The sequence below is a fragment of the Exophiala mesophila genome, assembly GCF_000836275.1.
Source record: "Exophiala mesophila strain CBS 40295 unplaced genomic scaffold supercont1.2, whole genome shotgun sequence".
Lineage (NCBI taxonomy): Eukaryota > Fungi > Ascomycota > Eurotiomycetes > Chaetothyriales > Herpotrichiellaceae > Exophiala > Exophiala mesophila.
Window position 1 is genome coordinate 490,469 of NW_015622505.1, and position 16,471 is coordinate 506,939.

Below are 16,471 nucleotides of genomic sequence, written 5' to 3' on the forward strand. Positions count from 1 at the left end.
CTACTCTGTAAGTACTCAGAAGGAGCTTCGGGTGCCGCCAAGGACCGGATCAGGCAAAGGAGCGGCCCGAAGGCCTCAGCAGTGATTATGAAGGGCAAATGCACCCGGGCGGTAGCTCCCTGGCATGCTTACGGAGGATAGTATTATTGGTAGTCTATTAATTAATAACAAGAATGACATGGAGGTGTGAGTCATGAAGCCCCATAGGCCCAAGAGCCCGAGGGGCCCCCGCCTACCGCTGGTCCGCCCTTCAACAAGACTTCTTGGGGCCTGGGGAATCACCCAGTCCACTCTTCTTAAGCGCCACCTACGGAGTAAGATGACGGAGTCGGATCCTAGAGTTTGAAGAGATTTCTGCATTCTTCAAGGCTGCTGCCTGTCTCTTCTTCCTGACCTTCTGAACTTCACTCCACGAGCATTCGATGCTCCTCTTACGAACCACAGTCGACTAGAAACACATCAGCCAGTGTGCCCGCAGCCATGGCACTACGAGAGCAAGACCATCCTTTGACGGTGCTCGCCAGCGACCTGCCTGAGCCCAAAGCTGCTCAAGCCGTCGAAATTCAAGGCCAGCCTCCGCCCCCGTTGTTGCAGGATGAGGATCCCTCCCAACCCGTACCTCGAAGCAAATTTCGAACGGCCATAATTCTGATAGCCTTGTATCTTGCTCTCTTTGTCGCGGCTCTCGATGCCACCATCGTCGCAACAGCTCTTCCAATTATCACCTCGGATCTAAAGTCAGCTGCCGGTTACATCTGGATCGGTGGTGCATATTTGATTGCCAATGCTGCCGCTGCCCCAATCTGGGTCAAGTTCAGCGACATCTGGGGCCGCAAACCGATACTACTCTGTGCTGTTTTCGTCTTCTTCGTGAGCTCCATTATCTGTGCCGTTGCTGTCAACATGCAGATGCTCATTGTTGGTCGGGCGATCCAGGGAGCTGCAGGAGGTGGCTTGATCTGCATGGTCAATGTAGCCATTTCAGACCTGTTCAGTGTCCGCGAGAGGAGCTTGTGGCTTGGGTACTGCGAAGGTATCTGGGCCGTCAGCGGCGCAGTAGGCCCTCTCCTCGGTGGTGCTTTTGCTCAGAAAGTCTCCTGGCGGTGGTGCTTCTATTGCAACCTGCCCATTGCTGGCACGACGTTCATCCTCCTCGTCTTCTTTCTCAATGTTCATAACCCAAAAACCCCGTTAGTCGATGGATTCAAAGCCATCGATTGGTTCGGCTGCATTTCGATTGTGGGCGTTGTGGTCATGCTACTGCTTGGCCTTGATTTGGGAGGGGCAGTCTATCCTTGGGGATCAGCCAAGGTGATCTGTTTGATTGTGTTTGGTTCTTTGATGATTCTCGTCTTCATCTACAGCGAGAAAAAGATTGCCAAGTACCCAGTGATACCACTGTCTCTCTTCGGGACAAGGAACATTGCAACTCTGGTCGTCACCTTTCTTCACGGCTTGGTAAGTTGTCTTCGTCTTGATGGCTGGTTGCCACAGCTTACGTGTGGCTTAGGTCTTTATCGCTGCTGAATACTACTTGCCTCTGTTTTTTCAGAGCGTGAGAGAAGCATCGCCGCTCAAATCTGGTGTGCTTCTTGTACCATTGATTGTATCAACGGCAGTCACTGGCGTTTTAAATGGTGTTTTCATACATCGTACCGGCCAGTATCGACCTTCTATGTGGTTGGGAACAACACTCTTGGCAGTTGGAACAGGTCTGTTTATCACGCTGAGTCCCAATACCTCGATCGGTGAGATTATTGGCTTCGAGATCATTGCTGGAATAGGTTCAGGATTGTTGTTCGAACCACCTCTGATCGCCATTCAGCAAGGTGTCGCTCAAGATGATGTGGGCACGGCGACCTCGACACAGAGTTTCATCCGCAGCATGGCTTTATCACTTGGTGTCATAGTGGGAGGCATTGTGTTCCAGCAAAGCATGGACCTCCGTGGGCCTGTTTTACAAGAAGCTGGCCTCCCACCGTCTGTTCTCGATGAATTATCGGGGAAGAATGCAGGCGCAAACGTCATGGCCGGGCAAGGCTTACCACCTGATCAACACCTCGCAGTGAAACAGGCCTTTTCTTGGAGTATTCGGAATATGTTCATCATGTTCACAGTATTTGCAGCGCTGAGTATCGTGGTAAGCTTCTTTGTCAAGAAGCATAAGCTTTCCAAAGAACACCGTGAGACAGTGACAGGGCTGCGGAAGGAGAACTACTCCTCTACGCCAGAACCACCAGCTCCATGAAGGAGAGCTAAGCACGATTGCATCTCAATGTGCAACAACTGACACGAGCGCTCCGGATCACTCGGCACCACGCCTGCTCCAAAGGTCTGTTGCGCGATATACATGACGCGGTGATGCTTCAGCACCGGTAACAACAGCACTCGCTCATTTAGACCACTTCTGATTGTTTGATATCATGTGCATGTGCACATCATCACGGTGAGCTTCTCCACCGTCAAAAAACCAGCAAGTATTCAGAATCATGGACACCATAACGTGGACAATACTGTCACGTCAACTGATGCTACTAGTGCATAGCCCTTGCCAATAAAGGAGAGGAATAGCTAACATGAATGTGGCAAGATATGATCCGTGTTTGTTGTAGGCCATCTAGCTAAAGTGCAACACCAGTTGGTAGTGTGTCAAGACCAGGGGGTCATCTCACTTGGCTGTGTGCAAACCATGGAACTCTGAGGCTGAACTACCCAGGAGCTTCACAATTGTATAATCAAGACTGAAGAAAAACCAAAGAGTGCAAATTCTGAGCTTGTTGCTGCAGATGACCAGTCCTTTCGTGCCTTTGATGTAGAGCCAATTTCAAGGAATCTCTAGAGGCCATAGGCCGAATGTCCAGGTGTTGTGAGGAGGCATTGAAGCCTAAGGCGCCCAGAAGTGCGGCTAAAGATCACCTTCGGCTCTAACCGGACACGCCGGGTCTTCGCTTTGGATTAGGGAGCTTAGGGGGTCCACATCGCTCATCTAGCCCGTGGACCCTCTGGCTAGAGGTGTGCGCCACCAGCTCAATTCCAACTGCCTGTCAGGTTTGAGGTCTGAAGTGGTTGAACGCTCCAAGAAATCATCTATAAACTTACGACTCATGTTATCTTCAAAGTTCGTGAGGTCAATACCACTCAGAATCCGACTCTTGTCGTGCCCTTTGCCACAATTGCATAAGCTCTACTTTTTTTTCACACAGACACCAGTCAAATCTAGAACACCGAAAGAAAATGGCAAGCCTGGCAGGGTCAGACCCAAGTGAGTCATAGCTACTATGAAAGACGATGTACTTTCAACTCATCCTCATCTAGATAAACTGAATCAACCGATCGGGCCTCCGGTTCAGACAGCCTCAGCACCCTCCCCTAGCCGAATAACACTAAAAGGCAAAACCGTGACATTACGACCACTGCAACCCGAACATGCTGCCCCTCTCTATAGAGCTATTGGAGGCGAAGACAACTATCAAACCTGGACCTACATACCGGACGGACCATTTGAATCAATTAAAGCCTTTGAGGCATCAATAGCGACCAAAGCCAAATCTCCAGATCCACTCTTCTTCACTGCTTTCGACAATACACACGATCGCCCAATCGGTCACGTTGCCCTCATGCGAATCGACACCAAGTTTCGATCCATCGAGGTTGGCAACATCATCTATTCGCCGTCCGTACAGCGCTCAACCATCACAACGGAGACCATCTATCTTCTTGCAAAGTATGTCTTTGATGATCTCGGCTACCGCAGATTCGAATGGAAGTGTGACAACCTCAACGGCCCATCCAAGCGAGCAGCTGTTCGCTTTGGATTTTCTTTTGAAGGCATATTTCGGCAACACATGATCTATAAGAACAGGAATCGTGATACTGCTTGGTTTTCCATCATCGACTCTGAATGGCCTGTCGTGCAGAACGCGTTCGAAGCATGGCTACATGATTCAAATTTCTACGCTAGTGGAGCTCAGAAACAAAGGCTGGAGGACCTGAGGAAGTCACTGCCTAACTCGAAAGGACCAGTAGCTCTACAGCTGTAGTTGGGTTGTATTACCTCAAGGTTAGAAGGCCGGAGCGATGATAAGATCATTTCATGTCCTGTAGAACAACAATGACGCCGATTGTGTACAGAATTGAGCATGTACGTTACTGTTGCTATACAAAGTGAATGGAGAATGGCGATTATAACCCGCGACGCAATGTCGTGTTATGATCCAAGATTCTGATCAAAGAACCAAGAAATGACATTCTCAACAATGCCTAGAGATCCTGTAGGCGAAGTGCCAGAAGAGGGGTAGCCTAGGTCATACACACCATTACGACCGAATACATGGGAATGCAGACTCTATAGACCGTCCTGATATTAATGTAGACCTCAGGTATCCTGGCTTCAATTACGCTACATGAGAATCTGGTCTACATGGGACGCGTGTTTGTTTGATGTTGGTTTGCGTCCACGGCGCTTAGTGTCAGCTCAATGCCCGGATCAAGCTGGAAACGGAGAGGTGGCATTGCAAACCATGCCGACATCATTAGTTCATCCTTGGATCAGGTCAACAACTAGTCTAGAAGGTAAAGCAGTAGAATTCCATTCAAAAGAAAGCTATTCAACCTCTTGAATGAACCAGTAGGAAAGCAAAAGGTGGCGAGGCAATCGGCAGTAAGAGTCAGCCTCTGATCCAGAGGCAGGGCTGGCACTAATCCCTTTTGGGAAGGAGTGCGCACAACTGGATCTGGCACTTCGCCTTCGCTGTCCACAACCACCGCTTCCAAACACCTCACAACACTTCCTTCACCGTGTCCAGAGCATCCAAAGGCTCGAGACTATCTCTTGTCACGATAACAGGCAGTTGCTGTCACCCTGGTGGAGGGCATCCTCGTCCCGACGGTGATGTCCCCTACAGCTCGCCACCCTCTCCCTGGAACACCTTCTACGCGGTCTCACGCTGGTCGTAGCCGCCAGAAGGTTTCCATCGCCAACAGCACAGCTGCAAGCTCTGCAACGACATCTCCAGCCCCATCAACTGAAGGTAGTCATCTCTCTGTTGACATCTCGACTTCCGTTAGTGATCTGGATGATTACGCCGAGCATCTACTTCCAGCGTCCCTTACATCAGCAGGAATGAAGCTTCCCTCTGTCAACCACAAACCTCCACATACCAGGACTATCGACCACCGCCGATCATCCGGCCGAGTTCGAAAGCCGAGTGTCAAAGCTCGAGCTCAGTCTGAAGATGTCGACATCGACGGCTCTGCATCCCAGATTCTGGAAAGCGAGACCATTGTCATCGGAGGTACCCCAAGCAGTCGCCAAGATACGATGACTGGCAATGCAAACCAACCACTTGTCACAGACCCCGCTCCTGCTAGCCATCATCCGCTCAAGTCTGATCATGGACATGTTGTTGCAAGATCAGACGTACCTAGGCGAAATTCCCAAGTGGTTGACGCCGCAATGGATAATGGAACCCCCCAGTCGACATTGATGCCATCTCCCACTCGCAGATCTTCGGCCAGAGAACGAAAGCCGACTCTGAAGGTGCTCGAGATAGAGTCTCCGACACCAAAGAAACGCTCGCCACCAGAGGCCGAAGATCCGCGCCCTACCAAAACTCTGAAAATTACCATCACAGAGCCAAAGATGCCATCAAAACTACGCTTTTCGTTGTCTTCTAGCGCTGCTGAGACAGACCGTCGTGAGGAAGAGGAACCCATGTCGGTCACGGAGCCCAGACAAGACTCTGTGCACAAGCCGTCAAAGATCGTCCGTCTATCCGTTCCTAGGTTGGGCCAATGGCTCCAAGATCGACAAAACGCCAAAAATCCCCCAAGACTTAGACTACGACTTTCTTCGCAACGACAGACTCGTACGAGCGAATCTTCAAGTGAGAAAAAGGCAAACGCCCCTCCGAAAGCCAGAAAGTCCAAAGTAGCAAAGACGAAGCCTATCGAGCTAGCTGGCCCAGCATCTTGTTCCTTGGCTTGTCTGTCGGATTCGGCACGTCTTCTGGCCATGGCAGAAATTGCACTCATGATGCCAGACTCGGACAATGAAGACGAACAGGTTGTCCCCGGTAGTGCTCAAGACTGGAAGAGTTATACTGCCGCTCTCTGTCAATGTGCCAATCCAGTTTCCGTGAGCAGTAGCCGAACCAACTCTGTTGAGCTCTTGCTTGCGTTGGAGCCAAACAAAGTGGCGGCCACAGTACCTCAAGAGCGCGACACGCCCGTGGAAATGACCAAAGACATTTTCCAGATGCCTGTCAACACGATTCTCAATGCTGACGAGTCCAGGCGAGTCCATCAATTGCTCTCCAGTGTAACCACCGAGCACGCAAGTAATCCGGGCGAGAGAGCAGCTTCAGATCCTACGGCACCTAGCCCATCCGCCGGGTTTTCTCCTGTCACTCGACGCAATGGAAAAGGGAGAGCTACGGAGGATGTTAGTGAGGTCAACGGATCAATTGAAGCATCTGGAAGTGGCATCTCTATGCCAATGTATGCCGGAAATAATATACCCCTTCTAGTAACGCCCAAGAAGACTTATGAAGATCGACTCCGAGAAGATCATGTGGCATTGTCAGAGATACGCAACAAAGCAACATCATTGGGTATTCACTGGACCTTTAACATGACCTTCGATCATATCCATGAGTTGGTGATGCAAGTTGAAGATAAGCAGGAATCGCTTTCCACCCTAGGTCAAACAGTCGCACCAGAGAAAGGCCGAGAGGCATCACCGGACGTGCCGAAGTACGACGCCGCCGCTGCGAAGCGCTGGGCAGACATCAATTTTCCCCCATGGACCGACTGGAGTGCACACCGGGCTACCGAGCAACCCACTGCGTCATCAAAAATCAACGAAATGGTAGCGCGGCCAACAGCAAGTCCAAGGACTTCGTCTGTTGCAAACAAGAGTCTGGAGAACGGGGAAGGGGAACGCCGACCTCGTTCTTCGAGTAAAGCGAAGAGCTCGCATTTCCGAGTGGATCCGAGAGGACTGTTGGGGGAGTCTCCCGGCCCTGGTACCATCATCAACATCACGCAGAAGAAAGCTGGTGCGAGACAGCATACCAGGAAATCACGACGGTCTTGACCATCAGACTGTCCTGTCCAGGAACTAGCAAAGTCAATCAGAGAGCAAGCGGCATAGCATTGGGTTCGGACGAGAGCGGCTTTTTTACCCTTGTATGTATCAACAGTGGTTTGGGGTGAGGCATGAAGGGTTTATTTTCCATTGTTGTATTTTCCGGCGAACACAGCCTTGAAATGATGCCTAGATGATGAGGATATCTAGGCGGTCGCTACTCGGGTAATAATTGAAGTTCGGGGGCATGGTTAGGCATGATGCGAGGGCATACCACTTGGGTCGATGAACCGACATCACAACAACTACGCTGAGGGAAGTTATTCATATTTCTGGTGTCGACTGCTCAATTTCTCAAACGATACCAGTTCTAGTGTTGCTTTTCAAGGAAAGTGCCTTTAACAGGTTTGGGCCAGATGACCTGTGGTTGGTGATCGATTGTTGGGAAATGCTTCGTCAATTGGGTGGCTAGCCAAGGCCTAATTTTAGCAACTAAGTAGAAATGAAGAAATCGATGTAATAACTTGAATGATCCATAAGGCTCTCAATACCGGTCTTCAAGTACCTAATACTTAAATAGCCAAGCATAACACCAGGTGTAGTTGTTCTCACTGTGAACTTGAAAGGACGCTCGGGCATTCTGTAGTCAGTGGCCTACTCATGCTGTCTCTGGTGCTCTGACGTCGCCCCCAGGGCCCCGTACGAGTAGAGATTAGAAGTCATTTATTGTCATCTTCCAGACAAAGTTAGTCCTCCCGTACCAAGATCCCTAGTCTCCGTCTTGAAAGCTTTTAGCGGCCGAACAAAACTTTGCTCCAAGTACTGTCACACACGCACGCGTGTTTAAATGAGGACGCGTTCCCCTATTGTATCAGGCGACTGTGTTTCATGATAATCGATAGTCGCTACCGCAGAGTTTGCAGCCGACGGCGACATCAGACTCATCATCCAAGCATCCTAGCATCTTAGCCCGTTTGATGCTATTGAACTATTTATTCGAGTGCATGTAAAAATATACAGCAATGTCGGCGGAAGTGGCACCCAAGAAACGAGGCAGGCCCAAGAAGGTCGCGCCTGCCGTTCCACAACAGGGCAAGAACAAGAATTCCCTTGTTGAGGAAGCGACACCCGTTGCTCCTTCCTCCTCAAAGTCGAAATCTCGCACTGTTACCGCCAAGGCTGCGATTGGGGGAAAGAAGGCTTCATCTTCGTCGTCAACTTCAGCTTCAGCTTCGAAAACTCCCACTGGTGTTGGTGATGATGCACCAACGGTCGACTCAGTTGCTGAGGTCAAACCAAGTGTAGCACCCAAGAAGAAGACCAGCAAAGCCACTGCACAGCCTGTGGATGCTGATGCCAGTGAAAAGCTGGCTAATGTGGAAGTCCCATTGCAGGAAAATTTGTCTCGCGATCAGACGCCCACCCACCCAGTCTCTGAGATCCTAAAACGGGCAGATGCATTTGTCAGGGATTCAAAGGTGTTGAATCAAGACTTTTCTGATTTGGTGCAGAGTCGAGAAAATGAACATGCTCGACTGCAAAAGCAAGCCGATCTCCAGAACGAGATCTCGCAGCAAGAAAACCATACCGACGGCATCTTTCCTTCATCCGCATCCTCAACTCCAGCACAAGTCCCAGGATCAGTCCTGCCACAATCAACATCACCGCCCGAGCCAAAGCTAAACTCGCCATCATACCCTGCCCATACACAGCCTAGCAATCCCATGTCTTTTTACCAACCACCGATCGACTTAACATACCGCCCAAAGTATGCCCTGCCATACAGCACAACAACAGCATTAAAAGCCCGCACTGCCTCTCAATCTCAACGCCCAAACCTCCGTGCAGCGCCACCCCCACCCCAGTCCCAGCCTGCCAACTCTGGCGAAAGATTGCCTCCCAAACCCTCGGAGATGAGTGCGTCGCAATTAGAGCGCGATTCGAGGTACCGTTCCCAGGCTCGTAGCCTCAAGTCAAAATACCTAACAGTCGTGCTCGCATTGCCCATCATGATTGCGAGTTCTTGGTTTCTGCTGAAGAAGGTTCACGAAGAAAGAGAGTATCGGGCTGGACGGCTCCCGGGCAGCGGAAATGACGTGTCGACAGGAGTGGTCCAACTGAGAGAGGGGACCCAAGTCAAACAATTAGAGCAGGATCTGGCCAGGACGGTTGGTCCACTTGACGAGAAGACTAAAGCGCTGGAAGGGAGAGCTGCAGTGGTAAAGGACGAGGCTATTGGGGCTTCAGAGAGACAACAGAGCCCAGCTCCAGTGTCCGTGTCGGCACTTTCACCGGCACCAGTACAGAGCGAGAAGAAAAGACTCCTCGAAGAGTGATGGCAAGTTTGATTGTCAGAGAATCTCAAGTGCATATAGTGCATGCACGTATGTATGTTGGACATGACTTATGCATGGACATGGTCAAAAGACATGAAAAAAAAACATCCCAACTCATCTAATCACGATGGCAATTGCAAATATGTGGAAACAAAGGCCAGATCAAATTCCAGCCTTGGGTTAGATCTGGATTATCTATGATGCTCAAATCGCTTGCACGCGTGGATATATGAATCTATTGAATTCAGCCCAATGTGGGCCCATCCTTTGCTCGTCTTTTGTTTTTTGCTCGTCATTCAATCGTCCTGATGCCTACCATGTTTGGGTGGCGGTACATACAACAGGATATGGAAGCCCGAAATCTAAGTCGCTCTCCCCAGACTAGGGGATTCACAACTTACTCTCCCAAGTGACACCACCTTGCCAGGCATCGCCGGCCTCGAGCTTGGTCCACGAGTTGACGGTGCCTGGTTCGATGCACAGATATCGCAACCAGCCATCTTTCGGTTCAAAGTCGCCCATGCCCTTAATCTTGTCCACCCAGCCGTTCCACACCGTCACATCTGGTAGTGCGTCGCGGTTCACCACAAAACTCTCCTGACCATCCTCTTTGACCACCACCGGTAATGCAGACTTGTCCTTGCCCGTAGGCGGTGTGTACACTCGGTCGGTTTCGCCAGTGAATCCCAGATTGGACGATTCTTCGGTAAAGGTCTGAGCAGATCGCATTTTGTCGACGTACGATGCCGATTCAAGGCCAGAGACGGTAGTCTTGTGGATGTCCTGTCATAATGACGTTGTGTCAGTGATTGACGCATTGTCAGACTCTGAGGAGGCGGGGATGCCGAGGGTGGAATTGTTCGTAGATTGCTTATTCCTCTTACCTTGACCGCTAGATAGGTGTGGAAGAGAGCATGGAACTCGAATGGCTGATCACCCTTGTTCTGCACGTGCAACTGTGTTTCCAACTTGCCCTTGCTCAAGGTGACGCTGTAGACAAGGCCAAAGGCATAGGGCCATTTAGCCTTGACCTCGTCGGCGAGGAAATCACTGCTCAGACCAAAGTCCAACTTGACACTGTCGTCTGCCTTGCGGCCCAGGCTTTCACTGCTGCTCTTTCCCAAAAACTCCCAGAAGCTATTCCGGGCGAAACCATGCTGGGGCAATTTGCCAGTGGCGTGGGTTGCGGGTGGAGGGCCAAACACTGGGAAGACCAGTGGGATGCCACCGCGGATGGGTTTGGAGCCGTCAAGAGCCGCAGCAGATGACAAAAAGAGTTGTTCCTTGCCGTTGGAGGTCTTCCACGATGTCACTGTTGCTCCATACAGGTGAACGGTGACTGAGTCTCCGCTGGGCAGGCGGGCATTCAGGACATTGTCGGTGAGATCGACTATGGGTTGGGCGAGGGAGGGGGAGGAGGGGATGGGTGCGGGCTTGTTCTTGCGGTCTACCGACATGGCTGCGAGTTTGGCTGATGAGAAAGGTAGACAAGAGACAATGTGAGGAACAGATCAAGATTGAGCAGAGGGAAGAATGTCAACGCATTTAGAGGGTGGAGGGGTACAGTATGTAAGTACAAAGGCGTTTGTCATTGCATTGCGATGGTTTCATGTCAGTGCCAGATGCTGTTAGCGTTATTAGGCAGGGCTTTAGCATTTAATCTAACGGCATCTAGTTTGGTCTAGCATTACAATCGCTCCACTAGGCTCAAAAGAGAGATCTGTCCGCAAATTCAATGAATTGCATCACTAAAGCGCTTTTGATTTGGATGTTATCATATATTTTCCAAGGGCCATACTATCAATATCAGTCCTTGGCCATGAGTTACAAACTGATCTTCTTCAATCACACGATTTCTTAGCCAACATGGGATCGTCAGCTTCCAAAGTTGCAGGCAAGGCTGCCGGAGCTGGTGGTCGAAGACAATACCCATCCACCTCGTCCATCCTTCACAACACAACCCCCACACCCAATGCCGCTGCTTCGCGTACAAATGCAACACCTCAGACGACTAGTGCTCCCGCTCCCTCTCAAGTACATCCCAACCCAGCATTCGCTCCTCCCGCAGAAGACAAAGATTCACAGATAGAACTCGATGGACGAGACCCTCAATTCGGGTCCGCCCTGCGCAAGATCGGAGTTGCCAAACCCGTGTCAGAAACACGACCGCATGAAGATGCATTTCCCACCTCAAGTCAGCCCATGAACTCTGGCCAGAACATCTTCCCAACGGGTACCACAAACCCTGCCATGCAGCTGGTGCAATCCCGAGAGAGATTCAATAAACTGTGGGAAACAGAAGAAGAAAATCGGGGAAGAGGTACATTCGCAGGCCGGACCTTGCTGAGTGCCAACGATATCAAAGAGGCTTTGACTCTGCGGGATGAAGGTGGCAGATCTACCCAGCAGATTGAAAAGGATATGAGGCTAAGCCCGGGCATCCTGGACAAGTTGGTCGCCAAAGGTATCATTGGCAATGCTTGAAGAAACTTCTCGACTCAAGCGTGAGTGCCGCTATTAGTCTCGGCATGTTGTACATTAATTTAATGAATACTACAATGGGCAACGCTTGAGAGCAAGTCTAGTCGTCCGTGACAACATAATCTGATGTGAAAGAAATGCCAGGAACACTAGTATCATTTCTTGCAATAACAAAAGAGAGACAGAATGCTAAGCATCTCATAGAGGCACCCAGGCCGAGAGCCTGATAAGCTGCCTGGACTAAGAGCCTTCAGTGATGGCATGTGGTCATGCCGAGAAAGGAGATTCTTCATGTAAACCACAGTGCATATCCTTTGTTCACTTGCATTGCTCTGATGCTGCAGTGGCCGAATTCGGGCCTTGCTGCGATCTCGGTCTTATTCATGCAAGTATGAGATATCTACTTCGGTTGCGAAATCCATCTCAGTATCCGACATTCACTCGCTTTTATCAATTGGAGCCATAAGAATATCATATCTCAGCTCCAACTTGGCTTGAGGGTCACCCTTGCGAGGCACAAATTCCACTACAAGAGAGTCCTTGACGGCAAATACCGAGTCATCATCAAGGTAGTTGCTGTCCTTGTCAAAGATCTGCGTCGTGATAGGCCTGTAGCCTTCAATCAACACCTGGCGTACGGTCAGCCTCTGTTTTATCGAGTTCAATTTATCAGGGTTTACCTACAATCAGATGGATATGTGCTGGTCGGTAAGGATGTCTATCAAGCAGCTGTAGCAATTTCCCAGCAGGACCATCATAGGGAATCGGATAAGGCGTCGGACGGAGGCAGTAGAAGGCATATTCTCCATTCTTGTCGGTGACAAATTTGCCTCTTAGGTTGCAGTCAACCTGGTCTTTGTCTTGCTGTTCGTATAGCCCTGGAACAAAGATTAGGACCGAGGGATCACCAAGACTCGACTAAATGCTCTTACCGTTCGTAGATGCTTCCCAGACATCAATAGTGGCGTTTGCCAAAGGCATTTTCGTTACTGAATCTAACACTTGGCCATACATATAGACGGGGACACCGTCTGAGGGTGTATTGAACGAGATAGACTCTCCTTTCTCTCGAACTGGATGATCGTGTCGAAAAAAAGGTCCGAGAATCGCACTTTGCGTGGCAAGGTTGGCAGCTTCGGATGCCTTCTTGTACGTGATCTCGTCTACAAGTCTGTTGACGTTAGAACAGGTACCAGAGGGATTTCGCTCTCGATGTTTCACTTACGATTCTAGGCCCACGACATCACACACTAGTTGGCCTTCATTCCGTTTTTCATTGCTCATTTGACCGGCCCAGTTTAAAAGTTGCACTCCTTCAGTCCATTCATCGACCGTCAGCTCAACTTCCCGCGCAAAGTCATGCAAGTGGGTGATAAGGCTCGTCATGACTTCCCGCATTCTGGGCGATGTCTTCGGACCCATGGCATTGATGACATTTTGCGTAAAGTTTGGATCGAACCGGGAGGCGCTCATCTTGCTGTGGAAAGGGGGGGCTATACAAGTAAACACCGAGACGGGAGAATGTCACACGAATGCAGCAGGATAAACTTGGTCGAAAAGATGAGTTCGAGACCCCGAGGTCGATGCATCATCATAATCATATAAAAATGGCAGTTCCATCAAATCATTGCGTCGCATATGTCACACCATCATGAGTATCTCACATTTCGACATGCATACTTCCTTCTTACACCCCACATCTACTGTGCATCGGATCCTGCTCGTGAGAACCCACCTGTCGAGGCTTTGAAGGGGTCTCAACCAATCGCAACGTGGCCCGGGGTAACCAACCCGGAGGGCTTGTGGGATAACTTTCGGAGCCCTGCCGACGGGCCAATAGGTGAGAGTCCGATTGTGCCATTCGTCCTGACGATCGACATTGTCAGTCCATGCTCGGTGCTTGAAAACTTCTTCGGTCAACAGACCTGGAACTGCTAGACAAACCTATCAGGAGACACGATCCGGTACAGCTTGTCCCCGTTAATACCGCCATGTTGCGCGAACTCCCCCGCCCAGATCCGAAAAAATCTGGATGCTGGATGTTGAAAAGGCGGGGTGGACTGCTACGCGACCTACGGAGTATGTAATAAGCCAACTCGTCCTCATACTTGTGCACTACAACTTGCGCCTTACCCGAGCACTGCAAGATTGCCATTCACCCAGACAACTGAGCCTCCAGAGTCAGCTCGATACTAGCTTAATCGCACCATGGCACCACAGGCGGCCGACGACCACGTCGATGTGCTCATCGTTGGGGCTGGCCCAGCTGGGCTGATGATGGCCAACTGGATGTCGAGATGCGGCGTTCGAACCCGGATCGTGGAGAAACGAGGTACCAAGGTATGGACAATGACTACTCGAGCTCGAGTGTAATCCCAACACGTTGTGCCTCATACTCAGAGAGTGTAGATCTTCAATGGGCAAGCGGACGGCCTGCAATGCCGCACTCTCGAAATATTCGACTCGTTCGGGTTCAGCCACCGCGCATGGATCGAAGCGAACCACATGCTTGAAATTTGTCTGTGGAATCCTGATTCAAATGGCCTAATCCAGCGCTCGGATCGCATCCCAGACACGATTCCCAATATCTCGCGCTTTCAACAGGTGGTTCTGCATCAAGGCCGCATCGAGAGATTCTTTCTCGACAGTATCAAAGAATGGAGTATCAAAACGGAATGCAACGGCCAGGGCTCGGATGGAGAGATCAAAGTCGAACGTGGGGTCATGCCTATTGATTTCCATGTGGACGAGTCGCTCGTAGATGACGCCTCAGCGTATCCTATCACAGTCACATTGAAGACTCTGACAGAAGAAGAGGCGACCCCGAAGCAGTCGGCAACCAGTGCAAACGGGCAGGGAATACAAGATGGCCTGTTTCGGAGCAACCTTGCCCCCGATGACACGGAGGAGATGATGAGAGGAAATCAGCTCGACCAAAATGCCAATCGGCAAGAAGTTGTCAAGGCAAAATACATGCTGGGTGCTGATGGTGCACACAGCTGGGTGCGGAATCAGCTTGGATTCAAACTCGAAGGTGATAGCACCGACTACATCTGGGGTGTCCTCGACATTGTACCCATTACCGACTTTCCAGACATCAGAATGAGATGTGCGATCCATTCTGCCAGTAACGGAAGTGTCATGGTCATACCTCGAGAGAACAAGCTGGTCAGACTGTACATCCAGTTGACGACGACCAACGGCGACGGAAACGGCAAGAGGTTTGACAGGAGCCAGATCAATCCACAAGTCATCTTGCAGAGTGCGCAAAGGATCATGGCTCCTTATAAGATTGACTACCGGTATTGTGACTGGGTGAGTCTTGCACTGTTCTTGTGTCCATACCTCCTCGGCATCATGCTTATCTGAAATTTCGTTTCACTAGTGGACCGCCTATCAGATCGGACAGCGAGTTGGCAATGAGTTCAGTTTGCATGGAAGAGTATTCCTCGCCGGGGATGCAGTGCACACTCACAGCCCCAAAGCTGGTAAGTCACATCATGGTCCTTGAAGTTTTATACTGTTATTAATCTGCTGTCAACCCAAGGCCAAGGTATGAACGTCAGCATGCAAGACTCGTTCAATCTCGGGTGGAAGGTTGCCACAGTGGTCAAGGGGCTGGCCAATCCATCGATACTCAAGACCTACCAGAGCGAACGACGACGTATCGCTCAAGATCTCATTGCCTTTGACCGTCGCTTCTCGTCTTTGTTTTCGGGTCGACCGGCAAAGGATGTCATGGACGAAGAGGGCATCAGCATGGAGGTGTTCAAGGACGCCTTCGTCAAGGGGAACATGTTTGCCAGCGGTATTGCGGTGGACTATGGTGCCAGTGTCATTATTGCCAAAGAAGGCGATAGCAAGAAGCAGGGCGACGGCACCGAAGTCCTCGGCGACCAGCAACACAGGATCTACAGCCGACAGGAACTTGCTACTGAGATCCGTGTGGGCATGCGAATGCCCAGCTTCAAAGTTCTCAGCCAAGCCGATGCCCGACCATGGCACTTCCAGGAACTGCTTCGGAGCAATGGTACCTGGAGAGTGGTCATCTTTGCAGGCGACATTAGAGACACCGCCCAGAAAAAACGAATCGATGCTTTGGGTACGCGGTTGGGCGCCGATGGTTCATTCTTGAAGCGATTCACTCCGCCTGGAAAACGCTACGACTCTGTCATCGAAGTCCTTACCGTCCATGCTACACCGAGGCACGAAGCCACCATTTTCGACTTCCCCGAGGTTTTCAGGCCGTGGGACAAAGAAGACGGCTGGGATTACTGGAAGATCCATGTCGACGATGAAAGCTACCATGAGGGTCACGGCGAGGCCTACAAAAACTATGGGGTTGACAAGGCCACGGGCTGTGCAGTCATTTTGAGACCAGACCAATATGTTAGTTGGGTCGGTGACATGGATGACTACGAGAGTATGGATCGATTCTTCGACGGGTTCATGATCGACCAGTACAAGGGGAAAACACAGGTAGCTCTGAGCAATGGGCACTGACTGGCGCCGTCAATCATTTGTTTAGCATGACATCTTATTAGTAGGCAACATTTACAGACCATGT

The 16,471-nt window shown here is 50.5% G+C and overlaps 8 protein-coding genes across 8 annotated transcripts; 6 read left to right on the plus strand and 2 right to left on the minus strand.

Moving 5' to 3' along the window:
* Positions 1 to 435: 435 nt before the first annotated feature.
* PV10_02100 (uncharacterized protein) lies at positions 436 to 2,747 on the plus strand. Its single transcript, XM_016366382.1, has 2 exons — positions 436 to 1,458; positions 1,511 to 2,747. Exons 1-2 carry the CDS (start codon positions 481 to 483, stop codon positions 2,246 to 2,248), a joined length of 1,716 nt encoding a protein of 571 aa, XP_016225900.1. The 5' UTR covers positions 436 to 480; the 3' UTR covers positions 2,249 to 2,747.
* Positions 2,748 to 3,106: 359 nt separating this feature from the next.
* PV10_02101 (uncharacterized protein) lies at positions 3,107 to 4,189 on the plus strand. Its single transcript, XM_016366383.1, has 2 exons — positions 3,107 to 3,262; positions 3,316 to 4,189. Exons 1-2 carry the CDS (start codon positions 3,235 to 3,237, stop codon positions 4,038 to 4,040), a joined length of 753 nt encoding a protein of 250 aa, XP_016225901.1. The 5' UTR covers positions 3,107 to 3,234; the 3' UTR covers positions 4,041 to 4,189.
* Positions 4,190 to 4,781: 592 nt separating this feature from the next.
* PV10_02102 (uncharacterized protein) lies at positions 4,782 to 7,622 on the plus strand. Its single transcript, XM_016366384.1, has one exon. The coding sequence runs from the start codon at positions 4,892 to 4,894 to the stop codon at positions 7,094 to 7,096; it is 2,205 nt and encodes a 734-aa protein (XP_016225902.1). The 5' UTR covers positions 4,782 to 4,891; the 3' UTR covers positions 7,097 to 7,622.
* Positions 7,623 to 8,109: 487 nt separating this feature from the next.
* Positions 8,110 to 9,565, plus strand: PV10_02103 (uncharacterized protein; the record flags this gene model as incomplete). Its single annotated transcript, XM_016366385.1, has 1 exon — positions 8,110 to 9,565. The coding sequence occupies one exon, from the start codon at positions 8,110 to 8,112 to the stop codon at positions 9,421 to 9,423; it is 1,314 nt and encodes a 437-aa protein (XP_016225903.1). The 3' UTR covers positions 9,424 to 9,565.
* A 2-nt stretch (positions 9,566 to 9,567) lies between these two features.
* PV10_02104 (uncharacterized protein) lies at positions 9,568 to 11,014 on the minus strand. Its single transcript, XM_016366386.1, has 2 exons — positions 10,308 to 11,014; positions 9,568 to 10,206 (listed from the first exon to the last, which is right to left on the minus strand). The coding sequence occupies exons 1-2, from the start codon at positions 10,878 to 10,880 to the stop codon at positions 9,814 to 9,816; spliced, it is 966 nt and encodes a 321-aa protein (XP_016225904.1). The 5' UTR covers positions 10,881 to 11,014; the 3' UTR covers positions 9,568 to 9,813.
* Positions 11,015 to 11,214: 200 nt separating this feature from the next.
* PV10_02105 (uncharacterized protein) lies at positions 11,215 to 12,074 on the plus strand. The gene has a single exon (XM_016366387.1). The coding sequence runs from the start codon at positions 11,290 to 11,292 to the stop codon at positions 11,905 to 11,907; it is 618 nt and encodes a 205-aa protein (XP_016225905.1). The 5' UTR covers positions 11,215 to 11,289; the 3' UTR covers positions 11,908 to 12,074.
* Positions 12,075 to 12,341: 267 nt separating this feature from the next.
* Positions 12,342 to 13,377, minus strand: PV10_02106 (uncharacterized protein; the record flags this gene model as incomplete). Its single annotated transcript, XM_016366388.1, has 4 exons — positions 12,342 to 12,533; positions 12,589 to 12,782; positions 12,837 to 13,075; positions 13,130 to 13,377. 4 exons carry the CDS (start codon positions 13,375 to 13,377, stop codon positions 12,342 to 12,344), a joined length of 873 nt encoding a protein of 290 aa, XP_016225906.1.
* Positions 13,378 to 14,112: 735 nt separating this feature from the next.
* PV10_02107 (uncharacterized protein) lies at positions 14,113 to 16,407 on the plus strand (the record flags this gene model as incomplete). The annotated part of the gene is made up of 4 exons (XM_016366389.1): positions 14,113 to 14,244; positions 14,314 to 15,219; positions 15,290 to 15,392; positions 15,452 to 16,407. 4 exons carry the CDS (start codon positions 14,113 to 14,115, stop codon positions 16,405 to 16,407), a joined length of 2,097 nt encoding a protein of 698 aa, XP_016225907.1.
* Between the last annotated feature and the right edge of the window lie 64 nt (positions 16,408 to 16,471).